At 36.5% G+C, this 27,620-nt stretch overlaps 1 protein-coding gene and 1 pseudogene across 23 annotated transcripts in view; both read left to right on the plus strand.

The window, feature by feature from the left end:
• Positions 1-2,898: 2,898 nt before the first annotated feature.
• Macrod2 (mono-ADP ribosylhydrolase 2) overlaps positions 2,899-27,620 on the plus strand; it is a 1,857,339-nt gene continuing 1,832,617 nt past the window's right edge. For 9 of the 22 annotated variants that reach the window (XM_076929849.1, XM_076929852.1, XM_076929850.1 and 6 more), the window contains exons 1-2: positions 2,899-3,215; positions 8,398-8,514. In XM_076929849.1, coding sequence (XP_076785964.1) covers positions 3,170-3,215; positions 8,398-8,514 — 163 coding nt within the window. In that variant the 5' untranslated portion in view covers positions 2,899-3,169. The remainder of the gene's footprint in view (positions 3,216-8,397; positions 8,515-27,620) is intronic. The other 13 variants (XM_076929857.1, XM_076929858.1, XM_076929859.1 and 10 more) reach the window with 7 other exon arrangements.
• On the plus strand, positions 8,395-27,500 carry LOC117703288 (uncharacterized; annotated as a pseudogene). Its single transcript, XR_013108849.1, has 3 exons — positions 8,395-8,514; positions 25,905-26,002; positions 26,933-27,500. The product of XR_013108849.1 is annotated as an uncharacterized LOC117703288 (transcript).

Here is a 27,620-nt window from a genome sequence, read left to right on the forward strand (position 1 = left end):
TGCCAGACCCAAGAAGACGATGCTAAAGTATTACTGAAAGGATGAAAATAAGTTACTCACACAAATCATGTTTTAGATATGGTGTCAATATGGAAGAAGGCTGGATTGGTGGGAGAGGGTCACTCCATTCTTGATGACTGTACTAGTAAACTCAGGGCTGCCAAAATAAAATACCACACAATAGGGCTCAAGTAACAGAAACAGTTTCTCACTCTTCTGGAAGCTGAGAGCCTGAGATTAGGGTGTCAGTGCCGCAGGGTTCTGATGATGATCCTCCGGTTGGCTTGAAGACACCTACTTTCTCTGTGTTTTTATATGGCAGAGAAAAGATAGGATGGGGAGGGAAGGCCAGATCTCTCCCATTAAAAGAGGCTATGTCCTATCAGATTATGGCCCTGCCTCTTAACAGTATTCTCTCCAGATGTAACCGCATTGCATTGAAGGACTCCAGAACCAGAAATGTTGAGGTGGGTGGGGCACAATTCAGTCCTCAGCAAAGGGCAATAAAAGTCCCTAATTTCCACTAATGGGATGTCATAATCCTATTTGACAAGACCTTGTGAGATGCTGTGAAGAGAATGGGCGGAGGGCAGAAGTGAACGTGAAGGCTGGTGAGGAAGTGTCTCTAGTGGTTCCGTGTAATCCAGACAGCATTTCTGTTGGATAGTAGGGCATCCCAGGCTAATCCACGAGGTAAAATTGAGCAGACAGAGTACTTCATTTGATACAAACTCCAAGGCATGAGGAGGACCTGGATGGTGCGTAGGTTTTCACATGGCTTACGTGAGTGAGTGACAGAGGTACTCGCACAGGAACACTCCAAGGAGATGAAATGTAGAGGAAGAGCCATAGACTCCTTTGATATCTGAACATTTCCAGAATGTTTGAGAGATAATGTAACCCCTTTGAATGACCGTTTTTATTATAACAAATTCAATACATACTTAAACCTTTGCTTCCTAAATATCATTGGCTTAACACAATAAAAACCCTAGTTCTTTGAGCTGACAAGAGGAAACAGATGTTAACGGTGCAACATGGTGGAAGGATTGGGCCTAGGCTGGAGTGGAGCCTCCCTGAGGGAGAGCTGCCTGGTATGAGGCACTCTCTGGCAGAAACCTAACACTGAACACTTTTAAATAAGTCAATTTTTCCCCAAACAAAATATGATCTTTAGTTGCTGAACTGACTCATAATGACACAACGAAGTACCCAAGACAGGCTTCTTAGGAAGGAAAGGTACCCCCTTTTGCCATATGGTTCTGGATGTTCAAGTCCAAGACTAGGTGGCCCCATTGGTATGAGTCTCTGTTGAAGGGGCCACATCATGGATGGAGTGTTTGGACATCTCAAGCTAGAAAGCAGAGAGACACAAAGAAACAAGGGTCTCATAGTTCCTTTTGGAAACAGGCCTCAGTGACATCTCTAGGACCTACTTCTTAAATGTCTCACCACCTTGGAATTGTGGCACATTCAGGAAGAAAGCTTTGAGTGCTTGGACCTTTGTGGGACATTCTCCATGTGTCAAACCACATCTCTTGGTTAATGTTAACACTGCCCTGAGACCTTCATCATCTTTTCTCCCTCCTTCTCTGTCTCCCAAAGTCTATCTATCCCCTTGCCATTTTATCTGGATTCTACACGAATCAAAGCCCCTCTAATTTCATTATCAGTGTGATTTCAAATATGACTTCCTTCTTGAAGCGTTTTCTCCCGACAAAATAATGTTTTATGTATTTGATAGCATTTAAAGAAAAAATCCCAAAGAAAAATGTCAAAATAAATATCACTATTTTATGATGGTGTGAATTCATTTTTAAGTCTTGTTACTCAAACATTCTTCCTGTTCTTTACAATTCTCAGCACAGTCTGTCTTTCCCCTTTTCTTTGTCATTATTTGTCATTATTATTATTTTTAATGCGTTTTAGTCCTCTTTGGTGGAAGGCAGTTTAAAATTGATGCAAGAGAATCCTGAAATTATGGCAAGCCTGAGCTACAAAAGATCCACTGTCAAAAACAAACAAACAAACAAACAAACAAACAAACACCGTGTTCCCTATTTGCCAATGCATGTAACATAGATCCTAACTTGATGAAGTTTCCCAAGTCCACTAAGCCAGCTTTGTGGAGAGACAATAAATTTGGGTGCAAAAGTTCTATTTCTAGGTCACTGTGATCTCGTGGTAGATTCTCTGGCAATTGAATTTCTAGAATCACGAGAGAGAACTACCTAGTATCAAGCTAGACCTTTGGATCAGAAGTTGTTTTGAAGTCAATTAGGAATAAAGGACAACCAGGCACTGGTTAGATTTACATTGATGTGGGACTTGGTACTCATACATTTTGGTTGCCAGATCTCAAAACTCTCGAGTTGGCTCGGTGTACTTTGAAGCTTCTGGAACTTCACAGAATTCTAACTAAATCTCTAACCCAAGATTGAGCAGCGGATTGCACATGGTCTGCATCTTTTCTTTTCGTTCTATTTGTCCACCGAATGGAAAGCATCAGATTATCAGGTAAAACCTTTCCAGACGAGGCAGTTACAATGAGCTCAGACAACTTCTAGGACGGGTGACCTCTTCATTCCACAGTCCCCTAGACAGCCATCACTCTCAGCGGGGTTCGGGTCACCTGGCGCACCTGCTGGCAGGCCACGCCCTCAGGCCCTACTCCTCACGCTCCCGGCAGGCGGCGGCTGCACGCCCCGCCTCCGTCGTGAAGCCACCTCCCAGCTCCTCGAGCTCTGGCCCCGCCCCCTCCAGCTCCCCAACGTCCTCGGCGTCGAGCCCAAGCCTGCGCCTGCGCCTGCGCCCTGAGGCTGAAGTCGGGGCGCGCCTTGGCTAGAACGCGGAGAGCGGCGGGCGGAGCAGCCAATGGGCGGTGGCGCTGCCTAGCTGCCGGGAGGCGGGGTCTGCGCGGGTGTTAGGTTAGCGCGAGGCGTGACCTAGTTGACAGGCTCTGAGGTGCTGCTGTGGCGGCGGCCGCCGGGCAAGAGCGGGCGGGTTGAGGGAGGAGGGCGGCAACGGGCCAGCGGCTAGCGGCGCGGGACGCAGAGCCTTTGCACTTTCCCTCCCGAGTGTCCCCTCCAACCCCCCCACACTCCACACACCCTGTTTGCCCGTGAGCCTGGGGAACTTGCAGCTTAAAGCCAGCCACCCCCACGGCAGCATGTACCCCAGCAACAAGAAGAAAAAGGTGTGGAGAGAGGAGAAAGGTAACCGGCCCCGCGGCCCCGGGGACGGGCGGCGGGTGGGTGGGGGGGGGGGCCGGGCGGGGCGGCGCGGCGCCCTCCGCCCGCAGCCTCCTCGCGCCCTCTCGGCCAGTGCCGCTCCTGCCCGCGGCCGCGTCCACGCGCGCGCACGCCGGCGGCCACGCGCCGCCCCCGGGCACCTGCGGCTCGCGCACTTGTGGGCGCACACCCCTCCGGGCGCGGGGTCACCTCCTACCCCGCGTGCTCGCCTCCCGGCCGGCGCGCGCCCTCGGGCAGGGTACAAGTTGATCAGGACCCCAGCTGGGACTTTGTCCCTCCCGCCATGTGTCCCGGGGACAGGTGCCGGCCGGTGTCACTCTGGCTGCAGTTGCTTGAGCATGGGAGCATCTACAGCTGCACCTGTCTTCCTCCGGTCCCAGCCTCTGTCCTCCCTTCATCCCAAAGTGGCTGAGGACCCCCGCTATGCTCTGCTGCAGTGTGACTTCTGAAATTTGGAACCCCAAAGGAGCATCTTGTCGGCTAAGTGCCTTCGGAGAAGTCTGAATGGGCTTTCCTCGGCAATGTGTTTCTTTCTCTGTTACATCCCCATTCATAGTCTGAAGTCGCACGGAGTAAGACTGCGTGCTCTCTGTGAATGAACCCTTCCCTGAGTTTTGTGCACACTGAGGCTTGTCCAAATCCGTTTGACAGCGGCACCGATTCCTTTAAGAAATAGAACTGTGCGGTCAGTTCTTTTTCTCCTTCTGTCTGTCTCATCTCAGTTTCATAGGTCATATTTTAATGTAATGCTTAAGTCTCTGGTATATTTTTCTTCATCCTTTTCTTAAAAAAAACCAAACAAACCTGTTTTCTTACCCTAGTTACTGCAAAACTATTTGCATTGCTCCTACCAACTTGCACCAAATTTACATATAAAGGATGGAGTTGAGCAAGGGTGTACAGTTTTCTCAGGACTATCTTCTTACAGAACAGGAATAAAGGGCGATTCCGTTGAAAGTTGATTTTCTTGCTGATAGCTTGTTAAACATTTTTGTTGCAAGTCCCTGTCCTTTGTGAACCTTTTGACCAAACAATGGACTTAAGAGTGAGAATTAAAAGCAATTCTCTAAGTAGTGGCTGCTTTATGAAAAAAAGTAGCTAGGAGGGATGTAGTCAAACCAGCTGCAGGGAAGTGTGAGTATGATAGAATAGAGCAGTTACAGTATCCTTTAAATATTGAAAGATTCACTCTAGTGTCATTGTTTCAATGAGTGTTGAGAGAACTAAAATTCAAAGTGTCACAGAACAAATACTGTTTAGAATGAGTGCCTGACCGCAGGGCTGGGGCATTAGCTCACTGGTAGAGCAACCCTTCTCCCCCACCTCAGTAAGCGCTGGGCAAAACTAAACAAGCAAATTAGAGGTCAGGAAAGAGCCAGGTATGTGAACTAGTGAGAAATTTTATCAGTGCTTAGCTTTTGTAGTAGCAATTTGAATTGAACACACTAATGTGAGCATTGGAAAAACACACCCATTTTTCTTGATGGTCTTGAAATGTTAGTGTTGCATCACTGATGGTAATAAAATATAGTGTAAAATCAATTTACATTGTGCTCAGTAACACGAACCATTGAAATTATAGTGAATACCTAATAACTACTTTTATTATAGTAAACAAACCGCTCCTAAAGTAACATCTATACACATGGATTGTGATAAGCAGACATTTCAGAGTCTTCAATATCTTACTGGTTTTTCCTTTTTTTTCTTCTATAGTAAAAATATAACCAAGTCTTTTCAATTAGTTAATTAATTAACATATAAACCAAAGTTTCTCCTACATCTTCTACCCCACTGTCCTCCCCCCCTCCACCCAAGACTCCTACTTTTTTCTTCAGAAAAGGGATTTCCCATCGATATTAACCAGCCTGGACATATTAAGCTGCACTAAGACTGGGTGCATCTTTTCCTACTGAGGCTAGACAAGGAAGATCAGTAGGGGAAAGGGTCCCAAAGGCAGGAAACAGAGTCAGAGACAGCCCCTGTTCCTGCTGTTAGGAGTCCCACTTGAAGACCAAGCTGCATAACTGTTAGTATATGCAGAGGGCCTAGGTCAGTCCCATACATGGTCCCTTAACTAAGTATTTTTTTTTTTTAAATAAAGAAGCAAATGCATAAAGAAGGCTTTCAGTAAAGTTATTTTCTTTTATCCCAAACTAAGCTATTTTTAAATAAAGCTTAAATTTAAGGGGAACATTATGAAGTGAATGCTTTGTATTTGTCTTCTAGGGATGTCTGTTTTTGGAACAGTCAAGTGTAAACTATCATCTGTTATTCCACCAAAAGGGAATTCAGGATTTCTCATACAATAAAGAAACCAATGGGATGCATGACCTTTCCCGTTCATCTCACTGGAGAGTTGATGGCTTAGTACTTTTGCAGCTGTTATTGAAATCTAGATGAAGCCTTACCCAGTTCATTGAAATGTCAAGGCATTTTAGAAACATATTATAATTCACTACACCATGTAGTAAGTAGAACTGTGTATATTCTTGGTTCACAGAAAAAGGGTTCATTGTAAAGATGAAACATTAATAGAAGAGAGTTTTTGTAACACCCAAGAAACCATGTGTATGTCTTTTGCCTTTTGTATGTCTCGTTGCTTAAACAACTAACTGAGGTGTTCTTAAAAAGCACATACAATAAATAAATATTGTTCTACTATTTTGTGGCCTAATTTAGAATCATTTAATGTGTATTTTCATTTCTAGTGTTGATGTTTATCTCTTTGTTTTTATTGGATTATACTTGGTGTTGTTTTTGTTTTAAATATGTAGTTACTTCTAAATAAATAGAATGACAATTTTATTTCTGTCGGTAACTTCTGACATTTATGTAAACAGTTGCTTCGTAATTTCTCTCAGCCTGATGTATAGCTGTAATAATTCTGCACTGTGATCTGAGCTTTTAAAGCAGTGCTTTAGCCACTGAGGGTCAGCCCCCTTTCCTGCTCTGTGAGCTAATATTCTGTAATGAACAGGTGTCACTCACTGCCTTTTTAGATCATGGAGAAAGCAAGTTTCACAGGACAGTAGCAGCCCTAGCATGTTCTCTATGGTGTCATTGTTGTTTTTTTCTTTTGAATATATTTAATTGAGGATTTATTCCCACTGTAGAGGAGGCACTTTTCTTGTTTGTTTATAAGATTAACCCTGTGCTTGTGTTCTTTATCCAGTCACTTACAGTCTTTGAGAGCTGTGGCTTCATTTACTCATCCTCGAGTATGTTTAATTTTTCACTGTCTTCTGCTTTTCTCTACTGTCTAAAACAGTGCTGTTTGTCTTCCCTACCCACTTCCTCCCTCCCTTCTTCTCCTCCCCCACTCTTTCTCAGACAGGCTCTAATTCTGTGTAGTTTAGGCTGGCCTAGAAATCATTCTGTAATCCAGGTTGGCCCTGAATGTGTGGCAGTTCTCTTGGTTCAACCCCCAAGTCCTAGGATTACAGGTGTGAGCCAGTGTATCAGACCTCACTTTCTTTTTGTTTAGTGCCTCGCAGTCTCATGGATTTCACTTACATTATGAGACTGGCGTTTCTAAAGTCATTCAATGATGATGATGAACATTCTAAGATAATAGTCACTGAAGTTCTATCTTGTGCTCTCTATTGTTTTTAATCCCTTAGGTGCATTATGTCACTGATGCTCACAACTCATGAGGGGAGAAAGTTATATGAAGTAATGTAGGGTCAAACTTTAAATCCAGTTGTTCCATTTCAAATCCTAGTTCGTTTTGTTCTACAAGCTCCAGGAGGTTATGTGAGTTATTTGACCTCTCTGCCTTAGTTGCCTCACCCAGAAGTTGGGAATAATAACTGTCTAATTATCTCACAAAGAAATTGAAATATAAATAGATGAAAGTAATGTATCTAAGACCGTATAGATTTATGTAATGATTTAGGTTATAGCCAAAACTCTATTAACCACTGCTGTCTTTTGAGTGCTGATGGTCACCTAGTTGATAAGGCACTGGCTTTGTAAAATAATTCTTATTTTCTCTGACCTTTCCTGTAGAACTAGATAGTATTTTTCCTCCTTGTAGTCCGTATATCACTTGGACTTTATAACCTTGTTGACAACTAAATTTTATTTCATTACTCTTTCTAACTTGTCAAATTTGACAAATTTTCCTTTTTTCTTTTCAGTTTTCTGTCTTCTTCTAGGACCAAAGGTTTATATCTTATATTAAAATAAATAGAATTACATTATTTTCTGCTTTCTAGTGCATCATCTTGTGCACATAACTAGGATATTCATAAACAACTATAAATGAGTGGTCTTCTTTATAGAAGGAAGAATAACAGGTCAGCATCTCACACAAGACTCTGTATAGCTTTGTTTTCCTTTATTTTTGGCTGTTTTCCACTTCTGTGGTCCTTACCTGTCAGATAACATCTTAAAGTTTCATTAATATATTTATATCTTCATAACATCCTTACTTTTTACCTTTTCATGGGAAGAGTCTTAACTATGCTCATTAATAATGACTTACTATGAAAATTATTTTAGTGATATAATCATTAGAAATACTTAACACCAGTTGAGCTCTTTATAAATGGCATCTGCTATTCTAAGATGCTGTTAGTTTTATATTTTAATCTTAAAACCAAGGTGTGTATTTAAAATATGTGTATTCCACCACCACAATGCCATTACCAAATTTAGAGTACACTTTTCACTGTCACTGTTGATGGCTTTGTAAAATTGAGGAAAAAGCTTTGCAGCTGTTTCTTGTGCTTTCACTGTTTGGACATGCCTGTTTCAGTAGTCTGTATTTTATTTAATTGATGCTACTTTGTACCTTACTTATTTGCTCTTTTGCCCTGTGAACTGAAAGATCATTGTTCCTGAGTTCTGTAAATGTACACCTTGCATGTGCTCTGTGTTAGCAGATAATGATGGGAAGAGTAAATTACTCATTTCCTGAGCTACCTTAGGAGCTTTGTCTTGAGCAGCTTTGATTTTATGTTTCTTGCTATTGTGGAATTAATTTGACCTCCTTTAACCCTCAGATATGAAATCATTGGATTGCATTTTGGTGTTCCTAAGTCTTTGGTTAGCATAGCATGATTAATATTTATAAATGTATTCAGTAATTCCAAAGATTAAAATTTAAATACAAATGGAGATTCTGCTTTTATTTTGCAAGAACGTTTGCTGAAGATGACCTTAGAAGAGAGACGCAAGGAATACATAAGGGACTATGTTTCTCTGAGCACCATTCTGTCATGGAAAGAAGAGATGAAGAGCAAAGGCCAAAATGATGGTAAGTTTTTCAGAACAATATTTAGGCAGATGCTGCTCTCATATATTGATGGTTCTTATAAGACAATGGTTGACAGCAATGAATAACTAAATTCATGAATGAGGTATTTTTGAAATTATTACTTTGCTTTTGAAATTATTGTTTGCTTGCTTTTAGTTGCCTATCACATACTTCTTAAACTTAGGAATGTATAGTAACATAGGTCATATTCTGAAATACAACACATTTATAGTATGTGCCTTTTTTTTTTTTTTTTACAGGTACCCTTTTATTCTTTAAAATCTGTTCTGTGGCAGATCTTAAGAGAAAATGCTATAGACATTTACTCATTGGTTGTGTGGCATTTTGAGCTTTATTTCTATTGGATTTTCTTTAGGTTATTTTAAGGATTGCATATGGCTAAGAGAGTATATTGCAATGCAGAAAACCAATAACATTTCAGATAATTTAGAGAATTATGTTTTATATGGTATTGTATTATATGTAAAAAACATTTGACAAAATTTACTTAGTCTTTTTGATTTGATGAAAGTCTGGATTGTATTAGAGTATAAATGGATTTTTAAGCATTAAAAGGGTACATAAAAATTGGTTATTCAATATCAAGTAGTCAGCCCCAAATCAATTTTTTAACACACATACACACACACACACACACACACACACACACACACACAGACACACACACACACACACACACACACACACACACACACACACAGAATCTTTAAAGAAATTGAGGTCATTAACTTGGCAGGGAGATGGAAGGAGTTGGAGGAAGGGGAAGGGAAGGTAGGAAATATTATATTAAAATTATATTTTAATAAAAATTATTAAAAGACTCTAGAAAATCATACACTTTACAGATGTTTGATATACTTAATCTCAGAATTAATAGTCACTGGTATTAATCTTGATGTAAAATTTAGACACACACTTCAGAACAAGGGAATTAACTCAAGGAAGTGAACTTGAACAATTCATTTTACAGATTGTGCCCTTAGACTGGTGACAGCATACAGAATACAGATCAGAAAATGAAAACCAAGTGTGGAACAAAATCTGTGGAGAAATCAGCTGACTTAAGCTTTGGTGTTTGTAAAAAAGAACATAGTTAGGGTTTCATTTTAGACACTCTTCTGAAAGGTGGAACAGCATGGTGACGTGTGCAGCTGAGGCAGGAGCATTGCTACCAGTTTGACAGTTTGGGTGCATAGTGACTTCAAGGCCAACCTAGGATGGCTAGCCTCACCTACTTAACAAACAAATAACTGCAGCAACAACACAGGCAAAGCTTGTTAGGCTGAAAGTGAAAAGATCTTTTTAGTGGGTATATAGGGGAGTGACTTCACCTCAGGGGTGAGTGGTATCCTGGAGCCAGATGACTAGCATATTCAATCTGACCTCTTGCTTGTTATTTTCAGTAAAGGCAAGTTGTTTTAGCAGTTGTCTCATTAAGACATTGAAAGAGAAGCTAGTGTTGTGTAGTGTAAGAGCATAGGCCAAAAATCAGGAGAAGAGTGTTTCTGCTTCTCCTTGATTGGGGCTCAATTCTCTCTCATTCATTCTCTCTCTCTCTCTCTCTCTCTCTCTCTCTCTCTCTCTCTCTCTCTCTTTCTTTAATTTTGGCAGCAACTGGAATTGAATACTGAGCTCCTCCCTTTTGAATACTAGCAAACCTCCCTTTGGTCTTTTTCTTCTCATTCATCTGATTACCTTCATGGTCACTGTTGTAGCTGGTCAGTTATCTAAGGATCTGGTACATGATGTTCCTGTTAGCAAATTTGCTCTTTTGGGATAGAGTTAGAGTCCTGCTGCTACTGGAATATTTCAGAGATCAGTAGCCGATACTCAGGCTGCTGTGCATGTTGGAACCACTTTCTTCTATTTAGGAATTTGGTTTTCTTGTTAGCCAACTTCTATTCTCTTTATTTCATTTATTTTTTATGTATTTATTTATGTAGTTATGCACATATGTATGCATTTATCTATTTATTGTATATGTGTGGGTGTATGGGTGTGTGTGGTGGTGAGTTACATTAGTAAATTAGTATCATAGCTTACATATACAGGTCAGAGAACACCTTGCAGGGGTCAGATCCCCATTTCCACTATGTGTGTTCTGAGAATATAGTTCAGGATGTCAGCCCTGGTGGCAAGCATCTTTATCCACTGGCCCTGGCTACTTCTGTTTAAAGATTCAGCCAACAAGTAACTGTGTATGGTAGAATTTCGTCAGAATTAAGTAGTTTGGTGTATTTAGGAAAATACAAAATTCTAAAATATGTCTGCCAAATTAGAAAATATACATTGAATAATTCCTGACATGTCTTTTCCTTACACAACACTGTGTATTTAATTCTGTGTGCCAAATAGGAACTTATAATTTATAAGTGATTATGCATCAATTTTTTTGTTAAGCTATTTTGAACCTGAAGGCATTCCATGGGGAGTTAGGTGATATGACCTGAATTGTATTTTTATTAAGCAGTGCTTTATCATTTACATGTGACATCTGAAATGTTATTTGCTGTTGTCTTTTGTGACCTGGAAACTGGTATCTGGCCTTATCCTTGAAATGTAATAATTTTATTATATAAGTGATGTTTCATAATTTTTTACATTGTACACATTTTAAACTTTCTTCATACATACTTTGTTCTTGTCATCTCTTTAGTACTAAGTCACAGTAGAATATTAGTCAGTTTTACTATCTTACTGCTTTAAAAGATGTTTAGTTAACTGGTGAATATGATCATTATGTAGTTGCATGAAATGTCATAGTAAAATTTATTGTGTATAATTAGACATAGTGGGCAGCTGCACACATGAACTCACAGTGATTGTGTCAGCCATGCATAAGAACTGAGGAAGCTCAAGCCAGATACAATTCCAGAATGGAAGTGAGCATGAATTCCTATCCCTAGCTGAGGAATTATTGGCTTGTGATAGCTGCTGAGAAAAATAGTTTTCTTTAATGGTATCACTCCTGGGGTATTGACCACACTCCAAGGCAGGTCCCATACCCACTAATAGTTGGCTAGTACAGACTGGACTGGATGGCTTTTAAAAGGAGAGAGGAAAATGAGGAAAACCAGAATTGGGTAAGCAGGGATGTGAATCAGGGAGGAGCTGAGGAATCAACATGATCAAAGTACATTGTAAGAAAGTCTCAGAGATTTAATAAAAACACTATTTTAAAATAAAATATGTATAATTAATATATACTAATAAAATACTTTAGAAAAATCTTTATTGTTGAGAGGTATAGATATATATGAATATATATGCAAAGCTCAGGCTATTTTGAAACAATTTATATTATATAGTTTTATCTATAGTGTATATAAATATGCTTATATACATCTTTAAAAGATATTATCATAGAAAATTAGCGATTCATTAATACAAATATCCAATTAGTATGTTTATTTTTCCATCATCTTAGTTACTTTTCTGTTGCTGTGACAAAGCAGCGTGAGCAAGATTTAGAGTCCATGATCATCATGGTGGGAAGCATGGCAGCAGGCAGGCAGGCATGGTGCTGGAGCAATGGTTGAGAGCCTGGATCTGATCCCTAAGCACGAAGCAGAGGAAGATGGGAGGGGAGGGGTGTGTGTTTTGTGTGAGTGTGCTTGTGTGCACGCCCCCCTGCACAGGTACCTGCGGAGGCCAGAAGGAGAGGAAAGGAAGGAGAAAAGGAAAAAGGGGGGAGAGAGGGGGAAGGAGGGGAAGGAGAGAGCATGCATTAGAGAGTGCTAACTCAGTGTAGTCTCAAAGCCCACCCTCAGTGATGTACCTTTTCCAGCAAGGACACACCTTCTAATCTTTGCTAAACAGTTCTGCTACCTGGAGAGCAAGTCTTTAAGCATATGATCTAATTGGGATTCATTTCCATTTTACTACCATAACCATTGCCTTATAAAGGACTTGGATTTTTGTATTGCTGGTTTACCTGAGTAAATATCCAATCAAAAGGTACTGAAGGGACCATTCAGCAAAATAAGAATTTGTTTTTGTTTTTTTGTTTTTTCTCAGAGAACTAGAGTTCCTCAAACCTCCTGTAACTCCAGGGGACCTGATGGCCTTTTCTGGCCTCTGAAGGAACCTGTACATGCCAACACATATACACTCACTCAAACCTCTCTCTCTTTATCACATAGGCACATAAATAAAATTAAGTAAAATTTAACAAAAAATTTTAAAAGACTGTAACAAGGTCAATATACTGTATTTAATCTTAGTTAATTTTAATCTGAATTTAGTTCTATTTCTGTCCTTTTCTTCCTGATTATAGTATTTTTAGAATACATTAGAGTTTTTTTCCTTTTGTATCATGTGAGTTCTCTTCACCCCATGCAGCTGAATCACAGCAACTTCCTAGCACTTGTTTCTCTCTGTATGTTTCTTGTAGTTGTGGTTAAACTCTAGAGCAGTGCTTCTCAGCCTTCATAATGCTGCAGTCCTTCCATATGCTTCATGTGTGGTGACTCTAAGCATAAAATTACTTTTTTTGATACTTTGTAACTATAATTTTGCTACTGTTTTGAACCGTAATGTAAATATCTTACATGCAGCTGCTCTTAGGCAACTCATGTGAAAGGGTCATTTGACTCCAAAAGCAGTGGAGATCAACAGGTTGAGAACTCTTCCCTACTGGGTTATTCAGACACAGGTTTAAGCTTTTTTGAAAAAATATTTTATATCATTCTGCCTTTTCATGCATGAGATTACAGAGTAGGTAGTATCTGACCTCTTTCCCTTTGGTGACAATATTGGTCACTGGTCTCACATGTGCTGTGAAGTACCCGTAAACTACTGATAGCAGCCATTGATGATTGCTGCTTAGGTCATTTATTTCATTAGTGGTTGGAAAATAGTGTTAACTGGATTTGATTGTTCTGTGCTTTATTGCCATGTATCCTAAGAGGACCTTGAATTTACTCTATAGCCAATGATGACCTTGGATTTCTGATTCTCTTGCCTTCACCTCCTAAGTGCTGCAATTGTAGGTATACCACACATACTGTATGTGGTGCTGGAGATGACAGAGGGCTTCTATAATGCCAGAAAACTTTACCAACTGAGCTACACCTATAGTCCTTGAGTCATTATTTTGAATGTTTGAAAAGCAATTGAGAAAAAGAATAACAAATCTTTATAATTATGTTAATAAAATATCATAAAATATTCTTTGAAAATGGCTTGGTTAGAAGAAAACTTCACATTTTGTATCTTATATATGCTTACATTCAAATATGATATATAGGTCACTTAGCAGACACCTTACTCTAAAATTCTGAGATGTACAGATGTAAGTCTAAATTACTAAACCATTTTTTGAGGTAAATGAAAATGTTTTGACATGCACAGTTTGATTGTAGAGACACATTTATAATCTTTAGTTTCTTCCATATTAAAATTTATATGATTGGAAAAAAGTTCATTATTATTGATTCTCCTTTCATTTGAACTAATTTCTACTCTTAAAACTTATTTCTGTGGAAAGTGATGACACAGCAGGTGGTATGCTTGTCCCAACTACTTGGGAGGCTGAAGCAGGAGGGTTTTAAGTTAGAGGCATGTCTAGATAATGGCGTGAATGCTTTTCTTCCATTTTTTTCTTTTTAAAGAAAAAGAGAGAGAGGAAAAAAAATTAAGCCCTAACTGCTGAGTTTTTTCTCTCTTTACATTGAAATCTAGTTTAAGTGGGATTTAAAATCCTGGTCAGTGAATGACTTGTGTACCAAGCTGAAAAGTCATGTTTAGAAATTATCAAAACCTTATCTTTTTTATTTGTATATGAGCTTTTATTTTCTTTTTAAATATATATTTTCAGTAATTTTATACATGAAAGTGTAATGTATTTAGGTTTATATCCTCTACCTACTAACCCACTCCAGCTCCTGCAAGGATCCCATCTCCAGAATTTATATTTTCGTTTTTAAGTGTATTTTAATCATGTTTTAATATTAGTATATAACACAATACGTTTAGTAGGTTTATAATAACTACTTTTGGTTGTCAGTATGTTTATTAATTATAAAGACTGAGGAACTTAGAATGTAAATGCTATTCAACAGAATAGTATATGGAGAAGGATGAGGGTAAGAGTTTTATTTTGTATGACATGCAATAATTTATTTTTTTGTTTTTCCTTTTCCCCTTTTATTGAAAATAGATTTCCCCTCACATAGTGTATCCTGATTACAATCCCCCTTTCCTCTACTTTTCCCAGTTCCTTCCTACTTCCCCTCTTATTTGGATTTAGTCTCTCTGTCTCTCATTAGAAAAAAGACAGACTTCAAAGGGATGGTAGTAAAATAAGATCCAATAAAGTAAAACAAAAACTAATAGATTGGAATTGGACAAAACAAAGAAACAAACAAACACAAATAGAAGGAAATGACTCTAAGAGAAGTACAAGAATCAAAGACCCACTCCTTTGCACACCCAGAAGCCCTATTAAAACACTAACCTGGAACCCATAATATGTACACAAAGGACCTGCTACTAACCTGTGCAGGCCCTGTGCATGCTATCTTAGTCTCTGAGTTCATAATGTGCTTAGATCATATTGATTTAGAGGGGCTTTCTTGGTGTCCTTCATCTGTCTGGCTCTTACACTTTCTGTTCTACAAAACAAACAAAGACAAAAACCAGATGTAGCAATAAGATGATTTCTAATGGCATTCTCTTATACTCATGATCAGTCCCTTGCTTGGCCATCAACAGAGAAGCTTCCTCCTGCAGCAAATGGGAATAAATGCAGAGACCCACAGCCAAATATTATTCCAAGAGTGAGAGACCTTGGAACACTCAGCCACAAAACAATGAGATATGTCCATCAAATTCCTCTTCTAAGGGCTCAAGGAACCCTGAGCAAGAGGAGGAAGAATAAATTTTGTTTTTTAACTAAATACTTATAAAAATAGTAGTTGGGGCTGGAGTGGTAGTGGAGATGGCCAGTGGATAAAGTTCTTGCTTTATACCACGTTTGAGGACCCAGAATTTGGATCTCCAGAAGCCACCCAAAAACTATGGTGGTTGGCTGTAATCCCAGTGTTTGGGAGGCAGGTACAGGGGATCCCTAGGGCAAACTGACTAGATTAGCTGATTAGCAAGTTCTGGATTCATTTGAGAGTCCTTGTTTCAGTAAATAAAGTGGAGAGGAATTGAGGAAGGCTCCCATTGTCAGTGTTGAGCCTCTACTTGCATATGTATATATACATCTAAACACATGCACCTACATACAAGCAAACATGCATGAACACCACACATGCATGTGCACCCAACCACATACAAAAAATTAAAATGAAATACTGTTTCAGACTCTTATAGTATCAACTACATTATGTTATTAAATGTTGAATATAGCTGAAGATGACCAAGTAGTTGGGAAAATGGTTTTAAAACAGGATGATTTAATCCAGGCTATTAGGAGGGAGAGGTAGAGGCAGGTAGTACCTATGAATTCAAGGCCAGCCTGTTGGCAAAATGAGTTGTAGGCCAACCAGGGCTACACAGTGAAATGTCTCTAAAAGCAAACATCTATCTATCTATCTATCTATCTATCTATCTATCTATCTATCTACCTATCTACCTATATATCTATATCTATATGGTAAGGGTAATATATATTAATTACAGTATATATATTAAACAAAACAAAACCAGCTCTGAGTCCTAACAAGCTTTAGTTTTCAAGCCTTTGCTATTTTTGCTCCCTAGATCTTTATAGCTAGCCTTCTTCCTTTGTGTTTCTTGAGTGCGTTGTGCTTTAGTACTGAGGTCCAGTAGTGGGATAAAACACTGATGATCATCTTACTTGCATAATTATTGTCATCTTTAAAGTCTTAAAGTTGAAAGATTACTCTACTCACGTTTGGAAAGTTTCACATTACCCTTCTTATTCCCACGTCTTTTCTTCTTTCATCCTTGGCCCCTCATCTTTTTCTTTTTAATTATAATCTTTCATAGATTTAACAAGCTCTAAAATCTGTTGGACCCTCACAGTTTTCCAACTTTGCTCTCTAGCTGTTTTGCCCACTCTAAATTTTCTTTTAAAGGTCAATCTCATTAATCTTTGCCATGCACACTACCTTATCCTACTTCTCTCCCACTCCTAAGCTTATATTTTATTGAAATAAACCAGATTATTTTAAATGATGGTGAATATTTTGCATCTTTGTAATACAAAGTTGTTTCTAGTAAGTTTAAAATGTTGTATAACAATGATAAAATATTTCAATTATAAAGATGTTTCTTAACTTTTACATATATATTTAAATAATTGATACAAGGATACAAATTCATAGGTTAGGTGCATTATATATTGTTATTTTGTAGTATTTTATATTGTTATGACTTCAGCTTCTGTAAATCTAAATGGTAACAGTTTAAATTGAGGGAAAATATATACAACTAAAACAAAGTTTAAGTTGAGGGAAAATATATACAGTTGAGCCCCTTACATGGATTTTTAAGATGTTCAATAATAACACTTTTAACATATTTCCATTTCAGATTATTTATTTTGGCATTATTGATTCTTCATATTTAATTGTAAGAAGTTATTTTAATACAACATGCTTTTAAAGTTCTTTGCGGAGTTAATTTGCTTCAAAGCCAGCTATGACTACAGACACAATTTAGTTCTTGACTCACCTTAAATAGGTTCTAAAATATTTTGAAAATAAATGGTAGCTGTATTTAAAAACAGCGAGATTTCTGTGCAATAATATTCTTGTAGAGACTTAAGCACTCACTGAATCAAACATTTGTGACATATGATTATTTGACATATGAAATGGAGAAGATAAAGAATATAAAGTTACTTAGGAATTCATAAATCATGATATGTTTCTGTGTTTCTTCTGCTTTATATTAAATATTTTTCTTGGTGATTTTAACAACATATAAATAACATTTAGTGTGTACTGCAGATGTAGTTCGCCAAGTAGTAAATAAGTTGTTCTCATATTAAGCATGTTAAAATGTAGAAACCAAGCCAATAATCTTAAATCTTATTTTGAAAAATACTTTAAGGGTAAGTTAGAATTATGATTTTAAGATAAAAAGTTCTTCATATATATATAATATGTATATATATCATTCGATTATTTGTATTTTACTCACTAAATGAATTTTACAGTAAATGTGAGTTTTACATAAATATTAGTTGCTCTGTGCAAACTGATACCCAGAGATTGGTAAGGTTGGTGGTACCAATGTATAGAATTTTGTATAAAGAGAACAAACTTCCAGTTCCAGTAATCTTTCTTTGTGAGTCTTCATAACCTGTGCTCCATGCCCAATTTATTTATTTTAAATCTATGAATCTCATGACTATCTTCTTCTGTGGAATATTTAATTGCTGGTTTTTTGTAAGTACTGAAAAAAACTGAAGTGCAGCTTATTTTCATCCTTAAGTATTTAATTTACAAGGCTTTGGATTGTTGATGTAACAGTATAAACAGTGAGTGCAGTTTAAGAGGTGGCCCAGTGCATGCATGAGCAAAACATGGAAGGTTTTCAGACTGAGAAGTACACAAAGAAACTTGAGTGTGATGAGGATAATTACGTGATCACACATATAATGATTTATAGGCTATGAGAACTCCGTACTCTTTCTGCTTCATTAAAGTAACCCATTTCCCCTTTTTCTTGGAGATACGTCTCTTCTTTCGTATTTTTTCTGTGTCTGATAAACACCCATTATTTATATTTGTATCCTTCAGTTTTCTAATACATCCATTCATTCTTGGATTAACTGTGTGTGCTAGTGTGAGTATGTGTGTGTATGTGTGTGCGAGTGTTAAGTATGTGCATTCAGGGATGGGGGAGGTTGCCAGCTTTCCAATCCACTCTTGTAAGATTTAAACTATTTAATTTTTTATTATGATAATATACAACTCAAAATTTACCATTTTAATATTTTTCAACACTGTTGGTGGCATAGTGCAAGATTCCCACTGAAGTCCATTTGAGTGTAGCATTGAATGGCATTCCGTGAATTTACAGTGTATGTGGCCATCCCTAGTATCCATTTACAGAACCTTTTCACCTTTCTGAATAGAAAATGTGTGCTTGGGAAACAAAACTACTAGTTTGTCCTTCTCACTCAGCTACTGCTATTTTCTAGTCTCTATTCTGTTTCTGATTTTGTTAGTTCTGGATATCTGATGCGAGTAGAATTATACAGTATTTGCCTGTGTCTGGCCTGTTACATTCATGATTCATCACACTATAGATTCATCATGTTGCATGTGTTTCAGAATTTTATTTTAGTGTCATATCTTAGAAGTATCATGAAAATGTTCTGCAACCCCCCCCCCCCCCCAGGTTTTATGGGTTTTTGTCTTATATTTAGGTTTTGATGAACTTTGAGTTAATTTTTATGTATGGTATAAAGTCCCATTTCATTCTGCACATAGATCTCTAGTTTTGTAGTATCTTTTTCTTTTGGCTAAGCCATGGTACCCTTTTTAGAAAAATGACCTTTAAAATGCCCCACTGATCTATGAATTTGGACTACTGCTAAAATCTCACTTCTTTGATTAGTGTAGCTTTGTAGTAAGTTTTGAAATCATGAGGTATGAGTCCTTTGCTTGTTCCTATTTTGGTCATGATTAGGTGTATTTGATATTTATTGAAATTCTGTGTTTGTTTTGAGGATTGTTTCTCTTCACAAAAACACCTTCAGGATATTGATAGAGATTGGGCTGAAGATGTAGATCACGTTGGGTAGTAATATTATCTTTGCCATATTTGTCTTTCAGGATGTCTTTCTGCTTACTTACATTGTTTTTAATTTTTAAAACAAATTATTTTAGTGTTCTGTGTAGAATCTTTCACCCCCATGGTTAACTAGCCACGTTCTTTTAAAGGTCATTATAAATGAAAGTGTTTTAATAAGTTTCTTATCAATGGTTATTATTTTAATAAATGTAACTAATATTGGTATATAGTTTTGTATCTTGCAACTGTTCTGAATTCAAGCTAATGATCATGTTTTAAATATCTCTATATATAATCACTGAGAACAGAGAGAATTTTTCTTCTTTTCTACTTTGGATGTCTTTCATTTCATTATGTGCTATACTTATTCTGCCTAAAGTTTCAGTACTATGTTAATGAGGAGTAATGAAAGTGGACACCATTATGTTCTAATTTTAGGGAAAATGCTGTCATTTTTTCACTATCAGATATGATGTTATTTGGATTTTCATGTTTCTGTTAATTTTCTGAATTTTTGAACATTTCTGTTACATTTAAGAAGTTTTCATTTTACTCCTAGTTTATTGAGTGTGTTTATCATGTGAAAGATGATTGGATTTGGTCAAATGTTTTTCTGTGCCATTTGAAGTAAAAATGTAGTTGTTTCTCCTCATTTTTCAGCTCCCAAGTTTTAGTAGATGATGTGTTTCTGAGAATACACTGATGTTATTTAGAGGTGTGGACCTGCCAGTGGTGCATGTGAACTTCATTCACATCTTAGATCAAATATCAAGTCATGTAGTCGTATTTAATTAGTAAGAATCTGAAAGTTATGGTGTAGTCACATGTTCAAGAAGAGAGCAAACCAGAAAACTTTTGTAAATATAGCAATTATATAACATCCACTCATATGGCTTTTTAATCATATTCTGTTGAAAACAGCAGCAGAATGCACTATTGCTCTGTATTCCAGTAAAGAAGGAAAATTAGCATTGCTAATTAAATTATTGTACATTATTCAGAAATTATCAGTTCCAATAAATATAAAAACCAAAACTTTCTCTTTGAATATATTCAAAACACTTTTGGATTTACTGAGGTATTTATTTTATCACATTTTCCTTGAACATACTTGGCAACAACTGAAGTCAATTGGCTAAGGTACTCACTCCGAAGGTGACTTGGCATTCAGAGTCTAGTGTATATGAATGATTTTTTCCAGCCAGTTGTTGATATGTATATTTTCTCACAGAATATTGTTCTGTGGAGTTGAGAGAGTTGGTGATACATTGCTACTTAAAAATGTACTTTATTTTTAGCTGAAGAGTTTTTTCTAAACCACTTATACATATGTTCTGCAAGATTTAATGTTGGGATTCCTGATATTTTCATCATGTTGCTAGGTTTAATATTCTTTTCACAAATAATGATTAAATAAATTGTTTTCTGAAAACCGAGAATTTGCAGTTATTATGTCACCAGAAATGATGACTAAATTATCACAAAACAAGGAAAACTGTCAATGCAACTCAAGTAGCAACAATTGCCCTGAGTGTGTTATAGCATCTACCACCATCAGAAGTGTTCATGTGCTTTAAAATAAGTCTTTGAATTGGAAATATATAATACATTTCAATCAAAATTTAAAAGTGTGAGAGTGTGTGTGTGTGTATGTGTGTGTGTGTGTGTGTGTGTGTTTCTATTGGGTAGCTCTGACCAGCCTGGAACTTATGGTATAGACAGACTAATCTTGAACTCATGGAGATGCAACTGCCTCTGCTTCCTGACTATTGAAATTAAAGGCATGTGGAACAATACCTGGTGGCTCAGATTTTATATTTTGTGTCTTGGGATTTTTCCCTCTAATAAAAATACTGTTTATTAAAAGTTATTAGACTACATTTTAGCACATCATAGTGTCTATTTTGGAAAATGATAATATGTGGTAGTGAGATTCATAAGCTGTTTTTAAGGACTCAAGGCAACATTTTGGAACATTTATTTGAAGTTATGCATCTGATTTTAAAACAACAAGATAACAATTTTAGAAAATTAACTTGTCTCACATGGAATTGATTCCTGAAAGTGTGCATTTTTTTCATTAGAAATAAATATTCTGAGGGGTTCCAGATGAAAATCAGTCAGGTTTAGTAAAAGCAATTTGTTTATGGTAGATGATTGACAAGCTGTTGAAGGTTCCTGAATTGACTGAGATTATTATTCTAGGCTAATCTAACCTCATATTTAGTGATGTTCCCTTTCTGACCACTGTTGGTGTAACAGAGCAGTACCTCTTGGTGATTAAAACATTTGGGGGTCTATTCACAGGCAACTTAGTACAGACCAGCATTTTGTTTTATTCTGTTCACTAAATGCTTAAATACGTTAAACCAGGTAGTTTTTTTTTGCAAAGTTGATTGGTGTTGATTGGCACAGTGGGTAAGTGGAACTAAGAAATTTTTTTTTTTTTTTTTTTTCTTGACAGATTTGCTTGTAAAATATTGTAAACTTGACTTTTCTGGATGCAGTCTATCTTTTTTTTTTTTTTTTTTTAAGGATTTACTTGGTGATAAAACCATTGTGAATTTTATTCAGATTAGCAATATAGCAGTTTTAGGGAAACGACTTACCTGTCTATTTGCTTATCTATACCTCACCTACCTTAGCATTGTTTTTTGAGTTCTTTAGACAGACTTTGACAGAACAGAACACATACTTCCTATCTGTAGACCCAGGATTGTAGCCTCTAATTTGTCACTTTATCTTTTCAGTCCTCACCACTCCTTTGCTTGTTTGGTTTGAAACCCTCAGCCACTGTTGTGACTTTATTGATGGATTATGAGCTGTGATTTGAAGATACTGTCTTAAAGAAGCATGTTAGTTTGAGCTGGAAATGCCATTCAGGATAGTGTTCTTGTCTGGCAAAGCAAAACTGGGTTGTATCTTGTGGCAGTATAACAACAACAACAACAACAGATTAAATGAAAAACTCAGTTATATGTAAAACATAAAAATGCAAAGCAATACTGTTTTATATATACATATATACATATATAAACCCACAAAAATCCAACATCATGATAAACATCAAATTTTGGTTTCTTCAGGAGGAAAAGGAAGGCATTTTTTCTGTTATCCAGGTTAAAATTTTTCTTATGTATAGCAGTGAATTCATAGTTGTTTCTTAAGTAAAACTTTATACTGCTTTTGTATACTTGTATTTTTTAAATGGAGGAAGGCTGGAAATGTAACTCATTTGAAGATTGCTTACCACTCATGAACTAGGGCCTTGGGTTCTGCCTGTAACAAAAGGAGACAGTAAAAAGTGACATTGACAATCAAATTGAATTTTCTTGTAGAAAATAGTAAAAATAGTTAAACATTATATGAGCAAAGTTTATATAGAGTAGATAATGTTGAGTTATTAGGTGAGAAACAGGAATTCTAGGACTAAATATAGTATATGTAACCATAGTAGCAGTGAGTAAAATTTTATTATTTTATGAAACTTTGCTGATGTGAAAGAATCCTTCAAATAAGGCACACTGAAGAAAACTTCTGGTAAAACCAAACTTTTAATTTCAAGGGCTACCAACAAAGAACAATCAGGTTTCCAAGAAAAGTGAAAAAGACCTAACTAAAAATAAATCTAAGTAGCATTTGCTTTTTTGATATGCTGGGAAAATTTCAGTAAATTCCAAAATGATCCTAGAGTTCTGTGTATAGCAAAACTTTATCAACTGTGAAGGTAAAGCTATACTTCTTCAAGAGGACTATGAACTACAATACCAGATACACATAAATAAGTATATTATTTAGAAATGTTAAGCAAAATGAAATGAATCAGTGTAAAGAACTCTTGACCAAAAGATGAATTACTTAATAATTAATAGTACTAGAAAAAGCAAAAATCTCAAGCCTGCGCACTTTTTAGGTTTGTCATGTAAGAGAAAGTACTTTTAATGAAATGATAAGCATGGAAGAAAAATGATGATGAGGAATGAAATTACAGATGCTTTAGTACAGCTTCTGCATCAGTGAATGGGAGTGGGTTGGGAGGGAAGAAAACTGTGCTGTGTAGTGTGTGAAATGCGAAGAATTCCTGTGTGTAGACTTCCAGAAGGTACTTGCTGAAAATCTGAGATTTATGGAAAAAGAAAATGAATGATTTGTCCATCTAGCCTCTCCATGTCAATGTGAAAGAACTAAACATGTTTGAAGGCAAAAGCAAGGCATGATAGCACACAGTTTTAATTGTGGCACTTGGAGGGCTTAGGCAGAAAGATGGGTAGTTAGCTCAAGGCTTTCTGAGCTACATAGGTGAACAATGAATCAAACAAGACAGAGGCACCGAGTTACAAGAACAGCACTGAGTTGTAAAAGAAGATACCATTAGTGTCACATCTTTTGAGAAAATCTCTTGATGATGCAAATAAGTGTGAATGAGAGGAACAGAGAAAACCAGGATTAAAAGTGAAAAGGTTTTGAGGGAACCTTTGTTGTGGTTACTAGAGTCCAGGGTTTCTACGTTAACAAGTACACATGCCCCCAGGGATGATTGTACTCTCAATTATTAAAGTATCCTATACCCACAAATAAACTAAACCTGAGGTGGAGTGTTGGGTTGAACATGGAGGTAGGTATTTGCCTGGCATGCACTAGGTTTTAAACTAACATCCTCAAAATAAAAAGAATTTTAAAAAGGGAAAATACATAAGAAGGAATGAAAAATAGAAATAAAAATAAACCAAATCAACAATCACTGAAACAAAACTCCATTTTTGTTTTTAATTAGACTCAAAGAATTAGAGTCAACTGAGGTTTTCATCAGATTAGCAGATTTTAAAAGTGTATTGGAGCCTCTGCCATCCTCCTTTGTACAGAGTGTTAACAGGAATATCTGCAGAGTAAGGTTATAGCTTCAGTTGTTCAGATGACAAATCTGGAGGCTTCTGTCACGTGTTGAGATTGTTAATGAGTGGACTGAGTCAGAACTTAAACCTGTAACAAGTCTTTGTAGAATGGCAGTGCTATCGACCTATGGGAAAAATCTAGTTAGATAGTTCTGAAACCTTCTTAATAGTTTTGGTTAATATGGGTCACTAGAAAACCAATAATCTAAAATATAAAATTAAGGGGAAAAACTTATACCAGAAAGCCAACAATACAAAGTAGAATGTTAACTAGGAAAAAAAATAGATTCCTAGGAAATTGGAACAATACATAGAACTTAATGTTGTTTTTCCCAATATTGTTAGGATAAAATAGTTGTATTTTTGGTTTTTCAAGACAGGGTTTCTCTGTATAGCCTTGGCTGTCCTGGAACTCTTTCTTTGTAGACCAGGCTGGCTTCAAACTCACAGAGATCCACCTGCTTCTGCCTCCCAAGTGGAATTAAGAGGTGTGTACTACCACTGCCCAGATAATCAGGGCTTTTTTTTTTTTTTTTTTTTTTTTTTTTTAAAGATGCACTATGCAGAGATTCCCAGAAACTAAAAATCTGACTGTTAAGATTTTCAAAGGAAGGACTGGAAATTTAATTATCAATGTAGAAATAAAAGTGAATTATATAAGAGTGACTTGGGACATAGGATTCAACTACTTCAGTCTTTTGAAGAGACAAAAACAGATAAGTAAGGAAAAATTTCTAGTGGCCAAGGAATTTACATGAATACTAACTAAAATAAGTGAATGACATTGATAATGTATTCATAAGAAAAGAATTTAGGATATACTGTGAAGAAGCAAGATGTGGAAACAGTGTGATAAGATGGTGCTTGTGATTGGAAATTATGTTCAAGTTCTTAACATCACAAGAAAGAAAAGGACATGAAATGTTAATAAAAGGCTTTTGCTTTGAGAAAGACAGTGGAGAAACAGGAATTATTTTTTCTTTTTTCTTAACCCAGTTCTGTTCTGAAAGGAAAGCTTTTATTTAAAACATGGAAGTAAAAGTTATGATGGCTAAAAATCAGGATGACAACGCTTGGGTAACTGGTGATCTGGACTGCATTAACACTTGCATATAATTACAAACCTGCTGCTTCCTTTTGAAGTATGTTTTACATTACTTTTTACTAAACTATCTTTTTGAGACTCTCACATGATATTTTCACATTTCTCTAACTTTTTTCTAGAGTTTTATTATGATGATGACCAATAGTTCCCTTTTGCATATGAATTTTATGCATGATATATATGTAAATAATACCTAAAAAGTAAGGATGTTTTTCCTCTTGGCACAGGGTTTTATACTATAGGCTGTCCTGTGGATTACTATGTAGCTGGCCTTGAGCTTGTGGCAGTCTTTGTGCCTCAGCCTCTTGAGTGCTGGATTTATAGGTGTGGCCTACTGTTTGCTCACAAAGTATAGTCTCTAGCATTTTTTTTGTTGGCATGGAAATTGAGTTTATATGTTAAAATAATGATGAACAAAATCCAAGGGAATTCTATAGTCAGGATTCTGAGGCATATTCTGGTGGGTTGTTTTGGGTTGAATGTAGGAAGTGCTCAGTATTAGGATAATAGTAACAAGAAAAATCATGGAGGTATGAAGGTGGTACCATATTCCACCTGAAAGGCTCCACCCTTTCTGTGAAGAGATGGATGTAGTCCTTGGTTTCAGTATGCCACATCTACTATAAACTTCTGAACCCTCCACCATCATTCAGGATGCATCCCTAATGGTTGGAGAAATGGTGGAGAATGTCATGAGAGAGAGAACCTGCGGATCCTTGCCTGAGACAGTTATGGAAAGAAAGTCTTACAGGTATTATTCTTGTATGTTTTACTTGGTGGCTGTGCATTAACTGGATAGAATAGGTTTTTGTTTTTTGTTTTTTTTTTTAAGGAAGGGGTGGGTATTTTGGGGGAAGTTTGGGAGATGGATCACAGTGTTAGAATGAAGCAGTGGCCTTTTCCAAGAGTGGTAGAAAGTTTATGAAAAATAGCACATTTCTATTTTTGTAGTGCTTATACTGTCTCTGTAATAAAGGAAATCATATCAGAGTTCTTGAATTCCAAACTCAAATGGGTAATTAGATTTATCAGAAACATTTTGGTACAAAGCATGCAGTCTTAATAATAATAGCTATCGATAACTTTCAAAAACCAATGGAAAATGCTTAGAGATGTGACTTTTATTTGTAGCAAGAATTTTTATTATGTTTCCTTTGATTGTGTTAATTGGCTGCTTAACCATTTGACATCCTGATATACTTCTCAGACATAACAATGTTTAACCCAGCTATGCATTTTAATTAAGTGGCTAATTAACTACAGCTTCTTAGGTCTTTCTTTCTCAGTTTTTCCCTAGAGTAGTAGAGATTCAAGTTCCCAGAGTTTAAGAGATGGCCTTTATCTTAAAATATTGCAAACTTTTTTTTGACTGTGTGTCAGGGAATTTTGTAGGGATTTTCTACAAATAATTTTCAAAGTTTTAATATCTAATCGTTGATAATTCTCTTAGGCTTTTAGATGATAAGAAATACATATGGTTATAGGGAAAATTGCTTTTCAAACTTAGAGCAGTTGGAACTTATCACAACCTCTGTGCATGTCTACATAAATTAGCCAACTAGCATACACTAGTTAGAATTTATTTTTTTCTTTGTTTTCATTGAGAATAAGAAATAGAGCTTTTAAAAGACAGATTTTGTATAATTTTCTTATTTATTTATTTACTTATTTTTTTTCCTAGCTTGGGCAATAGGAAAAGAGGCCCTTTATCTGATCTTGTTTTCCAGTCCATTTTGAATCAAGAAAGACTCATTGAAGACTCCTTGAGAAGAGTCTGCTTTGAAGAAGATAAACAGACAAAAAAGGGTGGGCAAGAGTGTGAACTTCCTGAAAGCAAACAGACAAGAAGGGTGGGAGACACATGCAGTTTTGTTGCATGTCTAACCCTGACCTTCCTGGAGTCAACATTGAGAACTGAGAATGTATTAAATTTAAAAATGACTGAATTTTTTGAGCTTTAAAAAATGCAGGTTGTCTAGTGTGGACAGGCAATTGGACTTCAGATCTAGGACTGTGTCTCTCTACTGGCTCTAGTTATCAGCTTGAATATTCAGAAGCACTACTTTGACTTCATGAATGATGGCAGCTGGCTATCTTTTCAGCAGAGCTTCCAAGATGAATAAAAATAGTGTCTGCCAAAACCTAAAACATACAGTCTGTGTGTTTATCACTAGACCTTTGTATTTTAAAATTTTATGCTGCTTAACCTTAATTGTGACTTTTTGTCAATAAATAACTTTTCAAAAGAAGTATGATTCCTGTTTATGTTTTAATCAGTTTTCTAATTGTACCCATAGACAGCTTGAAAGAATTGATATTTTATTTTTCTTTATAATGAGTGTACAATTTATGGTATGTAATCTTACTGT

Source organism: Arvicanthis niloticus, chromosome 2, assembly GCF_011762505.2.
Source record: "Arvicanthis niloticus isolate mArvNil1 chromosome 2, mArvNil1.pat.X, whole genome shotgun sequence".
Classification (NCBI taxonomy): Eukaryota; Metazoa; Chordata; class Mammalia; order Rodentia; family Muridae; genus Arvicanthis; species Arvicanthis niloticus.